Source organism: Quercus lobata, chromosome 3, assembly GCF_001633185.2.
Source record: "Quercus lobata isolate SW786 chromosome 3, ValleyOak3.0 Primary Assembly, whole genome shotgun sequence".
Classification (NCBI taxonomy): Eukaryota; Viridiplantae; Streptophyta; class Magnoliopsida; order Fagales; family Fagaceae; genus Quercus; species Quercus lobata.
The window spans coordinates 71485447-71507301 of NC_044906.1; the positions used below are offsets into that span (position 1 = coordinate 71485447).

The 21855-nt window shown below is 36.9% G+C and overlaps 1 protein-coding gene across 1 annotated transcript; it reads right to left on the reverse strand.

Moving 5' to 3' along the window:
* Positions 1-17167: 17167 nt before the first annotated feature.
* LOC115981399 (transcription repressor MYB6-like) lies at positions 17168-21651 on the reverse strand. The gene is made up of 3 exons (XM_031103536.1): positions 21522-21651; positions 21304-21433; positions 17168-17750 (listed from the first exon to the last, which is right to left on the reverse strand). The coding sequence occupies exons 1-3, from the start codon at positions 21649-21651 to the stop codon at positions 17168-17170; spliced, it is 843 nt and encodes a 280-aa protein (XP_030959396.1).
* Between the last annotated feature and the right edge of the window lie 204 nt (positions 21652-21855).

The following is a 21855-nucleotide window of genomic DNA, read 5'->3' on the forward strand; positions in this document are numbered from 1 at the left end:
CATTTTGTGAGTGTTTCTTAAAAAACAAAATCATTTTTTGAGTGTAATGAATTTTGGCCTTTTGTGACCAATGTTTTAGTGATGGCCAAAAAGTCATCACTATTAGACACACATTTAGCGACGATGGTCATCGCTAATAAGTGCATAGTAGCGACAACACTAAGGTAGTTGCTAATAAGTCGTTGCTAACTTCGTGGAGGAAATTTTATTTACTTTTGGAAAATGGAGGGAATATTTTAGAGATGACAATAAATTTTATAGTGATGACATTTGCATAGCTAAAATAAGATTTATTTTAATGACGACATCTATTGTCGCTAATAATCATCTTTAGTGACGACCTTGTGTGTCGTCGCTGATATGTCTCCAAAAATATATAGTAAATATATTATATATATGCTTTCTTTCTCAGCGACGACACATTGGTCGCCACTAATAGAAGGCTATTAGCAACAATATAACTTCCCATCTCTAATAGTCACCTTTTAGCAATGACAAAACATTTCGTCGCAAATATATCTACCAAAATATAATGGAGGGAAAAATTTTCACTCTCAAAAAGTGGCGAGAATTAATGGGGGAAGTAGATTATATATTAGCGACGAATTAGGTCATCACTATTAGGGATCTTTTAATGACAACAAAGATTGTCGTCACTAATATGTGGCCTAAATAATTTTGATATAATATGATTTTTTTTAATCAAATCCTCCAAAATGCCTCTTAAAATATTTAAAATGGCATAAATTCCTTTAAAATATTTGAAATGATTAAAATACCATTAACCTCGTTAAAATGACCGAAATGCCCCCAAACTTATACAATGACTAAAATAACTTTGAAACCTCCAATGTAATTAAATACTCTCTAATCCATTAAAAAAAAAAAAATTAAAAAAACATAGAGACAAGGGAGGGCTTGTTGCTTCAAAATACACTCAAATCATAATTTTACCCATTTGAAACTTGAAATCGATAAAATAAAAAAAATCGAGAAAGTTTTGATTTCACTCAAAATACTGACCAATACCCATAGTTATCAGAATGCAAACCATATTGTGAATCAAATTTTTATTTTTCTGTATCATGTATCGTAAGATACATAAATACTTAATAAAATTTAAAAAAAATAGATATACATATATGAATGGTTTATTCATTATAAAATCATAATATATTCAACTGATAACCAATTTAAAGAACTAGCTGGTGGATACTGTGAACATGATAATTAAATAAAACATGTACCATTACCAACTAATAGACACTTACACTTGGAAATTGAATAAATCCATTATGTAATGTGCAGTACACAAACAGTTTTTTTTTTTTTTTTTGAAAACAAACAGTTAATTGTTTCAGTATGGCATTTGGTGCACATAAAAATAAACAAATACGTTCAAGTAAACTATATCCTTTAAGCATTTCTTGAGTATGGAGAATCTACTTCAATATATCTTAATTACGAAAATAATATTAAAAAAATCAAACATAAAAAACTATTCAATTTCCATTAGATGTTCAACCTCACCTAAAAGAATCAATGAAAACATATTATGTTGCAACTATGTTTTAACTTTTAAGCGGTTCTGAATCTTAGCATAAAGGAATGCAATACTGGAGCTACATCCTTAACTCCATCTTCGGTTTATCATATTACATATTCATTAATTTATCATATTATATATTTATTAATTTAATGACAAAACAAAGAAGAAAAATCATACCTAGGGCCCACTTGTAGGACTTGGAGCAAACTTAATATCAAATCTATAAAAAATGGAAAAACAAACCAACTTGATAAACACAAAGAAGAAGCAAAGAAGAAAGAAAAAATACAAACCAACTTGGTAAACACGAAGAAGAAGTAAAGAAGAAAGAAAATTTTTACATATTTATTAATTTAATGACAAAAACAAAGAAGAAAAGTCATACCTAGGGCCCTCTTATAGGACTTCGAGCAAACCTTGATATCAAATTGGTAAAAATTTGAAAAGCAAACCAACTTGATAAACACGAAAAAGAATTAAAGAAGAAAGAAAAAATAAAAAGCAAACAACTGACTGAGAGATAATGAGTGACCGAGAAAAAGATGGGGATGATGCACTTCAAATCCGTTACGTTAGGTAGTGCTCTTTTTTCTTTTTCTTTACATATCATGAGTTATTGTGACAAAAACTATATCTATTGTGGCCTTCATTTGTCATAATAGGTCATATATTATGAGAGACTTACATTGCCTTCGTTGAAACACAATATTGAGACAACTATTATGCTTTGTCACAATAAGGTTTTTTATTTTACTAATAAATTTTATTATTGGGGATATAAAAATTTGTGAATTCACAAAATTTCCAATACTAATAAAATTGATTTTATTCATGAGAATGACAAAATACCCCTAAACCTAAAAAAATGACCAAAATATCATTGAAACCTCTAAAATGACCAAAATACTCTTGAAACTTCTCAAATGACCAAAATACCCAAAAAAAAACTCTATAATTATGAATATACCCCTGAAATCACTAAAATGACAACAAAAAATGCTCTCAAATCCTTTGGAATGAGATAAAAAAAATGTAAAACCAATAAAATGACAAAAATACCTCGAAATCAATAAAATGACCAAAATACTCCGAAACCTCTCAAATGACCAAAAAAACCCTGAAACCTCTAAAATGACAAAAAAAAAACCCTAAAACCTCTAGAAAGACAAAAATACTCCAAAATACTCTCCCAAAACCTCTAAAATGACCAAAAATACCTTGAAATCAATAAAATGACCAAAATACCCCCTCCCCAAATCTCTAAAATGACAATTTTGGTCATTTAAGAAGTTAAGGAGTATTTTGGTTATTTTAGAAATTTCAGTATATTTTGTTCATTTAGATATTTCGAGGGTATTTGGGTCATTTTAGAGGTTTCGAGGTATTTTGGTCATTTTAGAGGTTTCGGTAGTAGTTTTGGTAATTTTAGAGGTTTTGGGAGTATTTTTGGTTATTCTAGAAGTTTCAGGATATTTTTAGTTATTTTAGAGATTTTGAGGGTATTTTTGTCATTTTATAGGTTTGGGGGTATTTGGGTCATTCTAGAGGTTTCAAGAGTATTTTGTTCATTCTAGTTGTTTTGGGAGTATTTTGGTCATTTTAGAACATACTTGTCTAGCCTTGGGGGCATATGTCTCATGATATCTTACATGCATCAAGAATACGTGTTTAGATATTGATGGCTTTGATTTTAGAGGAAAAAACAAAAATAGCTTTAGTTTGAAAACCATTTGAAAAACCCATGATCAGTAAGAGTTAATGTCAAGATAAACTGAAAATCTAATGTTTGATCCAAGTGAGCACCTACCAGTATCTTCCCTTTTACACATTAAATTTTGAAAATCAATATTTTTTATGGAAAATATAATTTTAAAGGTAGTAATTTGAACTACTCCTATCACTCCCATGTGTGATTTAGGGGAAAACATAGCTTTAAAGGAAGTACTTTGAGGAACATAATTTTAATAGGATGGCCAAATTACGAGAACAAGGCTAACCAAATCTTCATGGGGTCACATGGCATGTGATCATCATGCTCCATTTCATATTTAAATCTTGATCATTCGATTTGAAGAGTATGGTCAAATATTGGTGTTGGTCAAATTTGAGAATAATTTGAAATATGTATATCTTTTTTCTTTTCTTTTTTAATTTTTTACTTCTATTAAGTATTGTGTATCTTATGATGCATGATATAGAAAAAATAAAAAAATAAAAAAATAAAAAATAAAAAATTTGATTCACGATATGGTTTGCATTCTGATAACTATGGGTATTGGTCAGTATTTTGAGTGAAATCAAAACTTTCTCAATTTTTGTTATTTTATCGATTTCAAGTTCCAAATGGGTAAAATTATGATTTGAGAGTACTTCAAAGCAACAAGCCCTCCCTTTTCTCTATTTTATTTTTTATTTAACGGATTGGAGAGCATTTAATTACTTTGGAGGTTTCAAGGTTATTTTGGTCATTGTATAAGTTTGGGGGTATTTTGGTCATATTAATGAGGTTAATGGTATTTTAATCATTTCAAATATTTTAAAGGAATTTATGTCATTTTAAATATTTTAAGAGGCATTTTGGAGGATTTGATAAAAAAAAAAAGTCATATTATATCAAAATTATTTTGGCCACATATTAGTGACGACAATCTTTGTCGTCGTTAAAAGATCCCTAATAGCAACAACCTAATTCTTCGCTAATATATAATCTACTTCCTCCATCATTTCCTGCCACTTTTTGAGAGTGAAAATTTTTCTCTCCATTATATTTTGGTAGATATATTTGCGACGAAATGTTGTGTCATTGCTAAAAGGTGACTATTAGAGACATCAAGTTATATTGTCACTAATAGCCTTCTATTAACGACGACCAATGTGTCGTCGCTGAGAAAGAAAGCATATATATAATATATTTATTATATATTTTTGGCGACATATTAGCGACGACACACAAGGTCGTCACTAAAGATGATTATTAGCAACAATAGATGTCGTCATTAAAATAAACCTTATTTTAGCGATGCAAATATCGTCTCTATAAAATTTATTGTCGTCTCTAAAAGTTTCTCTCCATTTTCCAAAAGTAAATAAAATTTCCTCCACGATGTTAGCGACGACTTAGTAGCGACTACCTTAGTGTCGTCGCTACTATGCACTTCTTAGCAATGACCATATATTATCGTCGCTAAATGTGTGTCTAATAGTGATGACTTTTTGGCCGTCGCTAAAACATTGGTCACAAAAGGCCAAAATTCATTACACTCAAAAAATGATTTTTTTTTTTTTTTTTTTTAAGAAACACTCACAAAATGATAGTAAATTTTGTTACATCACTCGTTTTACTCTTGCTATAAGGAATATTATCAAACTTTTTTTTTAATAATAATAATAAGGTTTTAATTTTTAAAAGAAACAAAGTGCAAGAACCCTATGGAGTAACGCGAATAAAAGTCCATTGTAATTGTAATTGTTAGTATTTTGCTCTATACACTACCAATAACAATCTATCATACATCATTTATTTATTTATTTATAAAGTAATCAAAATTTAAAATAGAAAAATCTAGATACATGACATATAGTAGTTGGTGATTATAAAATGAAACACTTTAAAAGTGACACAAATAATACAACTCTGAACTATTGATGCAATAGTCACTTCACAAATACAAGTTCTTGTGGAGCGGAAGGAATGGGAAAATGGCCGAGATTCAAATCTTTAAGAATGTGCTTCTCATATATGTACACTTAGATTAAGTTTGAGTAAGATTTCTAAGCTCAAAAAGCCCTTAAATTTGCAACATGAATCTCATAAATTAAAAACACCCTCATCTGCAAAATAAAAATTGGCTTTTGTCAATGGATGCATCCATTAATATTTTTTAAAATTTTCCATAATTATTTTTAAAAAAATTAGAGTGGGGCGACCTGCAGGGAACATGGCTATTTGAAGATGTATGATATCTTATCTTTGGTACCTGAGTAGTTCTAGGACCACAAATTATTCCATAATTTTTTTTCCACAACTCTAACATGGCAAATTGCGAGTGGTTAACAATTACTGATACATGGCCCCACCATTTTTACTTCATTAATCACACTTTGCCACGTTATTATTGTGACAAGAAGTTATGAATATTTTTGTGTTCCTTGCCTCTTTCTTTGGTACCGTTTGTACATGACACAAACAATAAAAGGCAAAACCTTATAGGCCGACGTACTACATACTAACGAAACAATAGGAGCACTAGCGAATTTTGCTTGATTAAAAAAAAAAAATTGTAACTGATAATGCCGAAAATCGTCAATGAGCCATACGGTTCTTACGTGCTCGAGACAAAACCTGCGAAACAAAAACAAAGAAGACCTTGCAGAGAGTACCGGTGTGGTACCGGCCAAATACCCTCTGAAGGTTAAGTTAGAGAACTTTCACAACTCTAGAGTGCCAGACCTTGGGTAAATTATGTGTACCTTGGTTTGTGAAGGTTTTGGGGTTCTTATAGTAGCGTAGAGCTAGCATTCATTTCTTGGCGAAGAGGGTCTTTCCTTGTAAGGAAGATCCTCATAAATGCATGTAATTGGCGGGATCCTTTCCTTATAGGGATTCCCTTGATTAGGGTCAATCGTAGGGTGCAAGATATTTCCTTGTATAGATATTCATGGGGGTCAGGCAAGGCCATGCTGGATTTGTCATGCTCTTTATTCCCGTTGGCGTCCTATACTCCCGTCAGCTTCTCTTTTCTCGTCGGCCTGGGAATCCCCGTCATCTCACATAGATACCTTCGAGTATTGAGGTGATGTCGTCGACTTATGGTGTTGTCAATTCCGCACTACTTCACACGCATATAAAGCTAACGAGCTCAATGGATTCGTCAGCTTCTTTTATTTCTTCCTAAAAACATCATTATCAACTGCCCCCTACTCCATGGCTCCGTCAACCTTAGCTGACGAGTCGTGGAGTGTATCTTTCCTTTTATTATTTATTTGTTGGAAAAAGGGGTGCTCATTAATGGCTTCTTTGAGCAGATTTTATTTAATGCTAGGACATGTGGCATAAGCTGGTTGGCCTCGTTTCTGATCAAAGGTGTCGCTTCATTTCCCATGCTCTTTGCTAATCTTAAGAGAGAGAGCTTGTCATTTCGTCAACTTTGCTGTCATTAACTTGCTAACCCCATCACTTTCACGAAATTGTCTACTATTCTTGTAAGGTCTCTTCTCTTTTCATTCCTTTTCCGTTTTTCTAGTTAGTCGTCACTTTTATAGAAAGACCCGTCAAATAGGTTCTTAGAATGCCTCCGTTGCTTGTACGTGAATAGATGTCAGGTGATAGAGAAGCGATGAGTAAGCAGTCATCATCAGTATGTAAGGGAACGAGCTACGACGAAGTCTACCCATCAGGTCATGTGCTTGAGGAGGTCTTATCCTAGTCGTCAGAGAGGGAACCATCCGCCAATTCTCCTGATGATGTAGAGGAAAGTTATGATGGAGAGGAGGAAGGAGAGGGAGGAGAGGATGAGGAGCATGAGGAGGATTGTGAGGGAGAGGATGATGAGGATGAAGGTGAGAGCGATGGGAGAGCTTTTGTGGGAGGAAGTTCAAGAAGCCCAGGGGATGGTCATACCCGTCCCTTCATCCTTCCCATGATATGGACCGTTAATGATTTCAAGCTGACAATGATGACCAAAATTTTTAATAACTTAAAGGATCATTACCAAATCCCTAATAACATTCCAATTCGTCTGCTTGGGAAGTTTGAAAAGTGCTACTCTAGGAAGATCGCGGATGTTGGCATGTATGACGCCATGTTCACGGCAGGATTGAGATTGCCGTTGACGACATTACACTGTCAATTGGCCATTTTCCTAGGTCTATCCGTCAGCCAAATAGCCCCAATGGTTGGAGGATATTTATAGGGGATAAAATTCTTTGGGGTTGTCTTAGTAGGGGGGACCGTCAACTTACTCTGGACAAGTTCTTTTGGTGCTACAGACCCCAACATATCTCCTCGTCTAAGGGGATATACCATTTTGCAGCGAGAAAAAAGATACTTGGGCTAGTGTCAGACATGCCTAACTCCAATAGAAATTAGAAGGGTAGATATTTTTTTGTCCAAGGGACGGACTGGGTCTGCCGTCGGGAAGAGTGGGCAACGATCCCTCATGGTTTTGATAATACTTGGGGTATTGTCAAGGATTCAGGTCTAGCACCGTCTGCATTTTCACTTTTTCCTTTATTTATTTATTCAATTGTTTAACGTTGTCTGCTTTTTCTCTTATTCAGCTAGCGTTCGTCCTTGTATATCCGACTAGTAGGAGGCTTTCATCTGTCGAGTGCTTGAGATCCCTTTTGATGAGCAGAAGTACAGGGACCTGATTACCCTTGACACGTTGCATGCTTATTGTGGTGGTCTTGTACTGATACCTGCGGCACGTAAACTAAACACATATTCCCGTCGGCGTAAGTTCCTATTCCTTTCCTTTGCTTCTTTCATCCCGTTGTATTCTTTTCGTTTGCTTATCTAACATTCGTCTCTTACCCTTTGCAGAAATGAAGGTAGTAAGGCAAAGAGCTTTAGTAAGGGCATCCGCAATGGCGCGCAAGCAAAAGGAGAAGGAGGGGTCCTCCTCGTCAGCTCCCAAGGTCATTAAAAAGGGAACGTTTAAATGAAAGAGTGATAGGAAGGATGACCGTCCACTCAAGAAAGGACCAGGCATTCCTGCTGGAGACAAACAGCCAAAGCAGTCGTTGCCTCCTAAGCCCAGCCATGGAGCTAGTAAAGGTCTAATGACGGCGACTAGTCCTGTCACCCAGGGAACTGTTCGTCGTCTTCTCACATATAAGGAACATGCTGTTGAGATGGTTGAGTCAATCATCAAGGAGACAGACTTGGACCCTTGTGCTGAGCAGTTGACGGAAGACCTAGGGGCGTTGGGTCTTTTCGACCTAGCCAAGGTATGTTTTTCTCATATTTTGTTCTATTTCGTGTTTTCTTCTCTTGCTGACAATTATTTTTGTTTCTTGGCGTTGATGCGCATGAAGGCATTCCAAGATAGGTGCATCGCCAGAGAGGGAGTGATCTGTCGGCTCCAGAAGCGTCAAGATATCCAAAACAAGGAGATAGATCAGTACAAGTAGGCCGTCTGCACCTTTAACGAGGAGCTGACAAAAAAACTAAAGTAAGAATCCATTCTTCGAGAGAAGGTGCAAGAGGCCAAGGAAAGCTTAGAGACGGAGCTGAAGACCCTTCGTGAGCAAATAGAGAAGGCCAAAGTCGATGCCATGGTAGATTTTAAGGCCTCGCAGTCTTTTATTGACGCGTGCGTCGTCTACTATGGCAAAGGTTTTGATTACTGTTTGAAGTAGGTTGGGTCTGTCTATCTGGACCTCGACGTGTCCAAGATCTCCATGGATGACCCAGTATTGAAGACCCCTGCAGGTGGTGACACCATCAGTGAGGAGGCCGACGACTCTACTTAATCAGAGTAGGATCCAAAAGATGACGGTGTAGTCCTTGCTCAGCCCGCTATTGAAGGACCCGTTGCTCCCTTGGTCCCATCTACTGATGACCCTCCTTCAAAAGTAGCTGAGAGCCCTTCTACCCCAGACGTTGAGAACCCTTCCTCCTAGGATACCCAAAACCGTTTAGTATAGTTTTAATTTTTTTTAACTTTTTTGTATCCCATCTTATTTTTAGACGATGTTAAGTGCCCCTTTTTGTTTTTGGGCTTTGTTGTAAACACTTCTTTTAATTTATGGTGTTGGTTTAATACTTTATCTCATCCATCGCTCTTGGTATGCTTTTGTTATGTGTTGATTCTTGCATATGTTCATCCACCTTTGTGCGTACATGTTAGGATGTACTTGTCCCTTAAAGGACTTGGTGAATAATAGGCATGAACCCGTCCACTTTGGTGCACTCGTCCACTTATAGACTTAATAATCAACACATCCACTTGTGGACTTTAACAATTTCAAGGCATCCCTATGGGATGAACTCGTTTGTTTGTGGACTTAATTAATGAACTCGTCCACTTGTGGACTTAATAATGAGTTAGTCCACTTGTGGACTTGATAATTTCAAGACATCCCCATGGGATGAACTCGTCCACTTGTGGACTTAATAATGAGTCAGTCCACTTGTGGACTTGATAATTTCAAGACATCCCCATGGGATGAACTTGTCCAATTGTGGACTTAATAATGAACTTGTCCACTTGTGGACTTGATAATGAGCTAGTCCACTTGTGGACTTGATAATTTTAAGACATCCCCATGGGATGAACTCATCCACTTGTGGACTTGATAATTTCAAGACATCCCCATGGGATGAACTCATCCACTTGTGGACTTAATAATAAGTTGGTCCACTTGTAGACTTGATAATTTCAAGACATCCCCACAGGATGAACTCGTTCACTTGTGGACTTAAATAATGAACTCATTCACTTGTGGATTTAATAATGAGTTAGTCCACCTGTGGACTTGATAATTTCAAGATGTCCCCATGAGATGAACTCGTCCACTTGTGAACTTAATAATGAACTCGTCTACTTGTGGATTTAATAATAGATGCAGTTTTGTAGAGACATATATTCATACATAGGTCATATCTGAATAACTCCTCTTATTGTGATAAATGCATGCATAAGTAAAAAATTGTTCTTGAAAGAATAAAAAGCTGCCATTTGGGCTTAAAAAGTACTGTAGGTAGTAAAAATTAACTGGAAGGAAGTAAATTGGAAATAAGGAGTGTTGTTCTTCATGTCGTTTTCTACTGGTAGTATTTCTTCAAATGCTCCATGTTCCATAGGTGGTGCAACTTTTGCCTGTCTAGCATCTCCAGGTGGTAGGTTCCTTTCCTCTGCCATGAAGTGATTCTGTAGGGTCCTTCTTAATTAGGTCCTACCTTTCCTTGGGAGGGATCTCTTGTAGCACCTGTCACTTTTCTCAATACGAGATCTCCAACCTGGAAGTCTCTATGCCTGACTCTTGAGTTGTAGTACTTGGCCATGAGATTTTGGTATCGCGCTAATCTTTGTTTAACCGTTGCTTTGACCTCATCCACCAAGTCAAGCTGCAAGCGCATAGCTTCATCATTCTTACTCTCGTCATGGTTTCCCACTCTGTAGCATGTGAGTCCAACCTTAGCTGGGATGACGGCCTTACTCCCATACGCTAATCGAGCGTTTCTCTTGTAGGTGTCCTCGTTGTCGTCCTGTACCCCTATAGTATGCTTGGCAACTCTTCTGGCCATATACCCTTTGCTCCCTCGAGCCGAGTCTTGATGATCTTGAGCAAGGATCGGTTCGTAACCTCAACCTGTCTGTTGGCCTGAGGGTGGGCAGGTGAGGAGTAGTGATTCTTGATTCCTAGTTGCGAGCAAAAATCTTTGAATGAGTCGTTGTCGAATTGTTTATAGTTATCTGAGACCAAGATTCTAGGGATCCCGTACCTGCAGATAATGTTCCTTCAAACGAAACTTCGTATGTTCTTCTCTGTGAGGGTGGCCAGGGCTTCAACTTCCACCCATTTGGTAAAATAATCTATGCCGACCACTAAAAACTTCAGTTATTTCATCATTATTGGGAATGGGCCCATGATGTCTAATCCCCATTGAGCGAAAGGCCACGGGGCCGTCATTGGAGTGAGCTCTTTTGTTGACTGTCCGATGACGTGGCTGAACCTTTGACATTTGTTGTAGGCTTTGAAATAGGCTTGGGCATCCTTCTGCATGGTGAGCTAATAGTATCCAGCCCAAATCAGCTTGTGCACCAACGACCATGACTCGGAATGGTTCCCACAGATCTCCTCATGGACTTCCTTCATGACATAGTTCACTTCTTTGGGGCCCAAGCACCTTAGGTATGGGCGGAAGAAGCCTTGCTTGTACAAGACATCCTTTATTAGGACGAATTGTGTTGCCTGGACCTTCAGCTTTCTTGCGGCCTTCTTACTGTCAGGTAGTGTACTGTCTTTCAAATAAGAAACTATCGGTGTGGTCTAGTTGCTTCCTGAGTCTATTTCCTACACACTGACGCCATCTATCAAAGGTAAGAGTTGAACAAAAGAAAGTACCTTGCTGGGGATGAGCATGTGTTCTGCTAATGTGGTTTTGGCAAGATGATCAGCTTGCTCATTCTATTCCCTGGGGATTTGGACGAACTTAGCCTGCAATTCGCTTACTCGTTTCCGCACCTGCTCTAGATACATCTTCATCCTTTCCCCTTTACATTCATAGTCGCCATTCACCTGACTGGTGACCACCTGAGAGTCGCCGTGTATAACCACTCTTGTTGCCCCAGCGGCTTTGGCGAGGTCTAGTCCTTCCACTAAAGCTTCATACTTTGCTTCATTGTTTGTTGTAGGGAAGTTGAGTCAAACCATGCATTCGATCTCGTCCCCTTCTAGGGAATGGAGTACTATACCGGTTTCGCCAACCTACCTATTAGATGACCCATCCTTGTGAATGATCCACTAAGGATGTTCTTCTACCCCCTGGCCTTCTAAATGGGTGAATTCCACAATGAAGTCAGCGACCACCTGTATCATTATGGCAGTATGCGGGTGGTTTTGTACATCGAACTTGCATAATTCTATCGCCCATAGCACCATCCGTTTGGCGGCTTCGGGATTACTCATTGCTCACCATAGAGGCTTGTTAGTCAAGACGACCACCGTGTGGGCCTAGAAGTATGGCTTGAGCTTACGGGCTGCGGTGACTAAGGCAAATGAGAGCTTTTCTATTGGTGGGTACCTTTCCTCCGCACCTTGGAGTGCTCGACTAGTGTAGTATATGGGTTTCTGTACCCTATCTTCTTCTCCGACTAAGGCCACGCTGACGACAGTAGGGGATACTGCCAAGTAGAGGAATAGCTCTTCCCCTGGTTTGGAGGGACTCAGCAACGGCGGGGAAGAGAGGTAGGCCTTCAGATCCTCAAATGCTTGTTGACACTCAGCTGTCCACTTAAAAGACTTTTTTAGCGTTCGGAAGAAAGGTAGGCACTTGTCTGTTGCCCTTGATATGAACCTATTCAGTGCAACTACCTTGCTGTTGAGGCTTTGTACTTCTCTCACATTCCTTGATGGCGCCATCTCTATTATGGTCCGGATCTTGTCTGGGTTGACCTCAATACCTTTCTGAGACACCATGAACCCTGAGAACTTTCCGGCCATCACCCCGAACATACACTTGTTTGGATTAAGCTTCATGTTGTAAGAGCAAAGGGTGTCGAAGGTCTCCCTAAGATTGTCTAAATGGTCGTCCTCCCTTCGGATTTTTACTAGCATGTCGTCAACGTAGACTTGGACATTCCTTCCAATCTGATGTGCAATCATTTTGTTTATGAGCCTTTGATATGTTATTCCTGCATTCTTGAGACCTAACGACATTACCTTGTAGTAGAAGAGGCCTTAGCTGATGAAGAACAAAGTCTTCACCTGATCAGTTTCGTCCAGTTTGGTTTGGTTGTAACCAGAAAAAGCATCCATGAAGCTTAGTAACTGGTGTCTAACTATAGAGTCTACTAGGATGTCAACCCGTGGGAGGGGGTAGCTATCTTTGGGGCATACCTTGTTCAAGTCCATGAAGTCTACACACATTCTCCATTTTCCATTGGCCTTTTTGACCATTACTATGTTGGCCAACCAGTTGGGGTAGTACACCTCCCTAATGAATTCCGCATCTTGCAATTTGCGGACTTCTTCCGCTATGGCCTTGTCCCGTTCCTAGGCGAATACTTGCTTCTTCTATTGAATTAGGGGGAAGGAGGGTGACACATTCAACCTGTGCACTATGACTGAAGGGTCGATCCTAGGCATGTCTTCATGGCTCCAGGCAAAGACGTTTTGATTTTCTTTTAGGAATGTCGTGAATGCCTGTTGGATCGGTGGACTAGCGAGGGTACCGATCCTGGTCATCCGCTCAGGCCTGGAGTTGTCGAGGGGTTCTGCAACCGTTCATTGCTCTTCTATGCTCATGGTCTGTAGATGATTATCCATCTCTAACATTGCTATGTAACACTCTCATGTTGCCATTTGATCCCCACGTGCTTCTACAACTCCGTACTCGATGGGGAACTTAATCATCAGGCGATAAGTCGAAGTCACGGCCTTCCATGAGTTGAGGGTAGGTCGTCGTAGGATGGCATTGTAGGTAGACGAGCAGTCGACCACAAGGAATGTTATATCCTAAGTGATTTGTTGAGGGTAATCACCAATTGTTACAGTGTGACCGCACTGAGGGGATATACTCTTGTTCCTCTGAACCCCACGAGCAGGGCGTTGGTCAGAACTAGTCATTCTCATTCAATCCTTATCTGCTGGAATGTCGGGTAGTAGAGGATGTCAGCAGAGCTTCCGTTGTCAACCAGGACCTGGTGTGTGTTGTAGTCCCTTACCCATATGCTAACAACGAGTGTATCGTCATGCGGATGGTGGAGACGTCGAGCATCTTCTTTTGAGAATCCAATGATGGGGTTGTCGACCCTCGCCATCTTTGGGACGAAGCTAGTCAGCTGGATGTTCTAAACCATCCTTAGGTAAGTTTTACGGGCCTTTTTAGATGAGCTAGTAGCTGTAGTGCCTCCCACAATCATTCTTATGTCTCTTGGGGGTGGCCTAGGACGCTCATTCTCCTTTCGGGCAGCCTGTTCTTGTGGTGGGTCAGTTCTTTTCTTGCTGACGAACCTCTATAACTTTCCTTGTCTAATAAGAGCTTCTATTTGTTGCTTTAAGTCGTAGCAATTAGACATATCATGACCTTGATCACAGTGAAAACGGCAATACTTGTCTCTGGACCTCTTACTGGGGTCTTCCTTCAGCTTGCCAGGAAATGTCAAGGCTCCTTCATCCTTGATCTACATCAAGACTTGATCGATTGGGGCATTTAATGGGGTGAAGCTTGCAAACCTCCCAGTGGGGGGTTTGGAGTGCCTATCATCCCGTCAGTCTCCAGTCCTTGTTGTCTTCTGTCCCCTGTCCTGCCATGCTTCCTCCTGTCTTTCCCTCTTCTTAGGCTTCTCTTCTAGGGCCAACAGCGCGTCTTCTGCATTCATGTACTTAGTAGTCCTGTAGAATACGTCCGACATAGTCTTTGGGTCATTTTTGTATAGAGAAAATAGAAACTTGCCATTTCGTAACCCATTAGTGAATGCAGCCACGAGTATCTTATCATCAACTTCATCAATCGAGAGGGCCTCTTTTGTCAAAGAGAGTTATGTAAGACCTTAGCATCTCATCCTCCCGTTATTTGATGCTCATCAGGCATGCAATGGAATTCTTGTACCTGTGCCCCCCGATAAAGTGCAAAGCGAATTGTGTGCTCAACTCTTTGAATGTGTTGATGGAGTTTGGCATCAGCCTATTGAACCATTCCCTTGCGGGACCCTTCAGCGTAGTTGGAAAGGCTCGGCACATGATCTCATCTGCCACGCCTTGCAAGTGCATCAAGGTTTTAAAAGACTTCAGGTGATCTAAGGGATCCTTGGATTCGTCGTAGGCCTCTACCTGCAACATGCAGAACTTTGGCGAAAGGGGGTATGAAGTGACAAGAGCCGTGAAGGGTGAATCCATCCGATGGACCAATTCGTCAAGGTCATTAGATACCCATCCTCTGAGGGCATTCATCATGAAGTCCATCCATTCCTTCATCATTTGCATCTCCGCGACCATGTATAGTGGAGTCACCTTCACGGTGGATGGACGGCTTGTGTCCTATCGCTCTGGTCTACTTGGAGTGTTGCTACTTTCCTGCCTTTCTTAGTCCCTTCTCTCAGCATTAGTGCCTTCTTGGTCCTCCTCCTGAGTGTTAAGCCCTGCGTTCTTTTGGTGCAGCTGTTCCTCTAGGTAGTGGTTTTGCTTAGTAAGGTGTTCCACAACCGCGGCTAAGGTCTGTACTTGTCTTTCAAAGGCAGTAGTGCATGGTTCATCTTCGTTATTGTTGTTGGTGGTTGTCATCGAGCGAGTAAGTACCATGCAACTCTTTGTCTGGGAAGCGGTAGTATGGCTTATAAGTTTCCCATAGACAGCGCCAACTGATGATGCCAAAAATCGTCAGTGAGCCACATGGTCCTCATGTGGTCAAGATAGAATCTGCAAAATAGAAACAAAGAAGACCTTGCAGAGAGTACCGGTGTGGTACTGGTCAAATACCCTCTGAAGGTTAAGTTAGAGAACTTTCACAACTCTAGGGTGCCAAAAATAGGGTAAATTATGTGTACTTTGGTTTGCGAGGGTTTTGGGGTTCTTATAGTAGCATAGAGCAGGCATTTGTTTCTTGGTGGAGAGGGTCTTTCCTTGTAGGGAAGATCCTCATAAATGCACATCATTGGCGAGATCCTTTCCTTATAGGGATTCCCTTGATTAGGATCAATTGTAGGGTGCAAGATATTTCCTTGTATAGATATCCTTAGGGGTCAAGCAAGGCCATGCTGGATTCGTCATGGTCTTTATACTCATTGGCTTCTTTTACTTCCGTCAGCTTCTCTCTTCTCGTCGGCCTGGGAATACCCGTCATCTCATGTAGATACCGTCGAGTATTGAAGTGATGTCGTCGACTTATGGCGTTGTCAATTCCGCACTATTTCACACATGTATGAAGCTGATGAGCTCAATGGATTCGTCAGCTTCTTTTATTTCTTCCTAAAAACATCCTTGTCAGCTGCCCTCACTCCATGGCTCTGTTAGCCTTAGCTGACGGGTCGTGGAGTATAGCTTTCCTTTTATTATTTATCCATTGGAAAAAGGGGTGCTCATTAATGGCTTCTTTGAGCATATTTTATTTAAAAATAAAAATAAAAAGCAAAAGAACCCCTAGAAGAACTACTAGTGGTGTTTCTAATGTCTGTATTGATGGGTGGCTTATGAAGTTGTTAACATCTAATGGGGTGTGTTAGTGTTAGTAGACGTGTCACTCTATAGCCAAAAGTGTGTCACTCTATATGGTTATTCAATCAATACAATATAGACATACAATCCACTACTCATACATGACAACACATGAAGCAATTGTTGAAAATTTTCAACCAAGATCCACATACCAAAAATGCAAAGGAATTAAAACATCCAGAGAACAAAAGGGGGTGAAAACTAAAAACAATTTACCAAACTCTCAAATATCACTAGTATATATTTATTTTAAAAAATTGTAGGTAGACATAACACAACTGATGAGAAACTCGCCATGAGAATGAGAGGAAGAAGCCACAAGTTCCTACAATGTCAAGAATGGTCGTGTTTGTGTGGCGAAGGTGAATTACACCTCTTCATTTGCAATCACAAACACATAGTTGGGTAACAATGCCACTAACACAATATATAGTGCATATATGTGAGTGTGTATTATATATTTGGTATATGAGAGTATTAATGTATTGGGTTTTAATGGGTCAAACCAATACATTTGCAACTGAAAAATGTCTAATATTAACATGTGGAGAGCATTATCCATTATTGGGTTCAACGGATGCCAAGAAAAATACACTCCAACTATTCATGATTTAATTAGATACACATAGATGACTATACTAACCCACAACATAAGAAAATGCTAATAGCAATGGGCTCTAAATTATTTATGAAGATAATGGACTTAGTTATGTATCTTGTTTACTTTTAGCTAATCTATATATCTTCTAAATCCAGAAAAGATGCCAATGTGTCAAGATCCATAGCTTCATTTGGCTGAAAAGGATTAGCAGCATTCCAATTCTCAGGCTTCCCTTCATCCATTAAATCTTTAAGCTTGGCATCGCATCCAGAATCTGGCAAATCCAACACAATGTCACATACATTGGTTTGGTGGCCATTTGAATTTTTCACATCCGATCTCAAAAGGTAATTTACATCCAAATCTATCAAAAAGTCAGAGATATTATTCTTCGGCTGAACTGAAGGAAATAGGTTTTTACTATTCCCATTAGGAACTATATTTTCATTGAACATTTGATTATTATTATTTGGTTGCCATGGGAGGATAACCTTTGTGCACCGCACTGCTTTTGGTCGAATCGCAAGGTGAGCAACTGGTTTTATTCCTGGATTGGAGTCTGATGTCAACTTTCCTATCCTTCCAATGGATTTTAATATTCTACTACTTTGTTCACGAGTCTTGTCACCTTGCACCCTCTTGCTTAAAATGGTGTTCCAGTAATTCTTTATCTCATTGTCAGTTCGTCCTGGTAATCTCCGAGCAATGAGTGACCAACTGCAACACTCGTTACACAACGTTTAGTTTGTAAGCACATTAATTTATCACTTTATAGTGTGACATTTGGGAGGAGGGAGGGGAATTTTCCCTTGACCCATAGGAAAAAAAAAAAAAAACCATATAATCTATGTGAATTCTCTGCAATTTAATTGATTGACACTATATGATATTTCTAATGAAAATATTTAGGTTTCAAATATCTCATCCTCTTTTGTAACTATTGAATTAAAGAAAAAAATAAAATAAAAAAAGAAAACTCTCGCATGCAAAATGAGTTTCTTTCACTTGTTTATGATTTGCACAATTGTGAATTTTATAAATTCTTTCTCAAAATTAAATTTACTGTTACTTATGTTGATCTTTTATTTAATACTTGTTAAACTTATCACTATATATTATCAAATTTGAAACTAATAGCAATGTGTAAGGTGTTGTTTATCATTTCATCATAAAATTATTATAATAAAAAAGGTGTTGTTTATCATATAATAATAATAATAATAATATATTTAGTTTTCTTTTTAATCTAAAATATATTTTGGTTTACTTAGAAGAAGTTAATAAAAACCGTATACAATATTATATACGAAGATCACTGTTAAGCATATAACGTTTTGAACAATTTAGTCAACTTATCATCTCATAAAGTAGTGGAAAAAATTGTATCTTTAATATTGTTGAGGTGGTAAGTTGAAATTGGTGAAACATTAATTTTACATGAGCTTGTTGCTAACATTGTTTTAATCATGTTTCCAAAAAAAAAAAAAAAAAAACATTGTTTTAATCACAAAATGTCATTATATACCAATAACAACATGTTACTAGAGCAAGTTGGGTAAAAAGGGTTATTTAACTTCTTCTTCTTCTTTTTTCCAAAAAGTTATTTCACTAATCGTATTATGAATAAGATTGTTGTTCCTAAGTAAAAAATAGGGTTGTAAATCAATCAAAATCTTAGTGGACCCCTAAATATATGTCATTAGTTTTGTGAGCACATTACTTAACACTTTGATGTATTTTCACTTTCCATGCAAACTAACACCTGGAAATTCTTGAAATGTGAGTATGACTACATTGAATCCAATAATAATATATCATTTTTTTAATAGTAAAAGTAGTGCTATTTGAATTTTTAAATACCTTATTTCTTATAGCTAACTAAAAATTAAAAGGAAACAGTGGATTCATTGGGAGAGATCCGTGTATCAATTACTATAGAGTTTTCTGAATTGACATAATTTAACCATGTTTTTAGCATTTCTCATGTTTAAAATCATATTTCCCCATGTATTCATTCTTGAAGTTTGAGTGTGACCACATTGAATCCAATAATAATATATAATTTTTTTAAAAGTAAAAGCAATGCTATTTGATTTTTTAATACCTCATTTCTTATAGCTAATTAAAACTTAGAAGGAAATTGTGGATTCAGTGAGAGAGATTCCTGTTTCAATTATTGGACTATAAAGATTTTTGAATTGACATCATTTAACCATGTTCTTAGCATTTCTCATGTTTCAAATCATATTTCCCCATTCATTCAAGAAGATTCAGTGACATATGCTTGTTTTTTAGTGCTCATCTCACTTTTTGTCTTCTTCTATCTTTTGTTTTTATCAATTTCTTTAATAGTTTCCTTCTTTCTTTCGTTTTTCACCAGTTTTGGATCTAGCTTCTTCCTTTTAAAATAATAACTAAAAAAAAAAAAGTGTAATGTCCATATATAATTTTTTAAATAACTAAGTGTATAAAAAATTGTGTTATCTTTTTGTTTCATTTAATAGGGACATAATTATGAATTTATATAAACTTCATTTTTCATAGTTTTCCATCTCTCCACTTTTCCATCCTCAAAACCAAACACATATGAGAGAAAACTAAATTTTTTCTATCCTTCCACATTTCTATCCCCTCTCAATTTTCTATCTTCTCACTTTTCCATCCCTCAAACCAAATGGACCCTTAGTATTTTTTTATATATATATTTGTATCTATTTTTCTTTCAATTTATCTTCTTTTTTATATTTGTTTTGGAAATCTTTCTAAAGTTTATAAAATTTTTCATAATCAATCTTATGTGTGAATGTTTACAGAGGCACTTTCACACAACAAGTTGTATATCTCTAAAAGAAATTCTATAATTTTAATATGCTTTTCATTGTACTTTATTGCAAATTTACTAAATGTTAACTCCTTTTTCTTGTGGTTAAAATCATTTGCCTTATCTTTTTGGGGGTGGCAAAGAATAACTTTGTCAATTAATCACTACTAATATTTTCTAACCTAGAATGAGAAAGATGAAAGAAGTAAATTATAAATTGAAGGAAGAAGGAGAAGCACAGAACCGGCACAAGGCCAAGGCCTAAGGCCCCCACTAGAAAACATTTCCACCCTTTCATAAAAAAATGTTGCACCCTACATTTTAAAAAATGCCCAAATCTTATAATAATATTATTTTTTAAACAGTTGTGCACTATTTTTCTCAAGATTGTATATCTCTAAAAGAAATTCTATAATTTTAATATGCTTTTCATTGTACTTTATTGCAAATTTACTAAATGTTAACTCCTTTTTCTTGTGGTTAAAATCATTTGCCTTATCTTTTTGGGGGTGGCAAAGAATAACTTTGTCAATTAATCACTACTAATATTTTCTAACCTAGAATGAGAAAGATGAAAGAAGTAAATTATAAATTGAAGGAAGAAGGAGAAGCACAGAACCGGCACAAGGCCAAGGCCTAAGGCCCCCACTAGAAAACATTTCCACCCTTTCATAAAAAAATGTTGCACCCTACATTTTAAAAAATGCCCAAATCTTATAATAATATTATTTTTTAAACAGTTGTGCACTATTTTTCTCATGAGTGATGCTAAGGTAATTACAAATTTATTTCATAACACTTACAAATAAATGAGCTACCAATCACAAAAAAAAAAAAAAAAAAAAGGTAATGCAAACATTCATTAATTAAATTGTTAAAATTCATAATCACATTCATTGTTACATTAATTAGTAAACATTTTGTAGTAAAATTTGTAATAGCTTTCATATTTTCTTTTTCTTATCTCCATCAAAGCCTCCAAAATGCTAGACCAATAAAAACTTAACCTAATGAAATCTTATAATGTTTGGGGGGGAAATCGTTGAAATTCTACACAGTAGACTGTTAACATTAGCCACCTAATCTCCTAAATAGTCATACACCGAACAATCTTTACTTTCTTAATACTAAAATATAAAATTAAAAATTAGATTACAACTTTACTAAATCATGCGTTACCTTGTTAAATTTTATGCTTGAACTATAATAATTAATTCTCTACATGAAGTTAACTTTAGTTTAGTTAGTATCTATTCATCAAATAATATATTTCACTCTTCAAATTAATCTTGACTTAATTAATATTAAATAAAATTATTTAATTTATATTTTTTATGAATAACTTATTTAATCTATATTTGAATATAAAAACCATTATTTAAATTTATGGCCTCAATTCTCAAATTATATTGAGCCGACTCCAGAGGAGAAGAAGAAGATTTCCCATACCTGTTACCAAGAAGCTTATGTAGTTTGATAATGAGATCTTCTTCATCCTCAGAAAAGTTGCCTCTCTTGATATCTGGCCTTAGATAATTCAACCAACGAAGCCGGCAACTCTTCCCACATCGCCGCAGCCCTACAAAATAAGAAGTGTCAGTGTGAATAATCGACAAAAGAGAACCATTTTGAGAGAAGAGAGAATATATAGTGCATATTGTTAGAACCAGCTCTTTGAGGCAGGTCTATCCATTTCCCTTCGCCATGGATTTTAATGTAGTTTGTAAGGATCTTATCTTCCCATGCAGACCATGTTCCTCTGATTACACCTTTTGTACAACATGGCCTCCTTCCCATTTCTGCTCTCTGACAACACTTTTTTTATTCTCTCTCTTTTAGGCTTTTGCTTCCACTACTCTCCCACTCTACAAGGAGCTCCAAACCTTCTTAATTATATAAATGTACAACAGAAGCTTGACACGACTGAAATTATTATTTTATTTATATATATTAATTATAACAATAATATTATATTCAGCAAAAAAAAAATTATTATAATTT

Bases quoted from the DNA above. Each gene is read 5' to 3' on its own strand.
- LOC115981399 (XM_031103536.1), bottom strand. From the start codon at position 21,651: ATGGGAAGGAGGCCATGTTGTACAAAAGGTGTAATCAGAGGAACATGG. The intron at 21,434-21,521 runs GTTCTAACAATA...CTTATTTTGTAG, and splicing joins AGACCTGCCTCAAAGAGCTG to GGCTGCGGCGATGTGGGAAG. The intron at 17,751-21,303 runs GTATGGGAAATC...CGAGTGTTGCAG, and splicing joins CATAAGCTTCTTGGTAACAG to TTGGTCACTCATTGCTCGGA.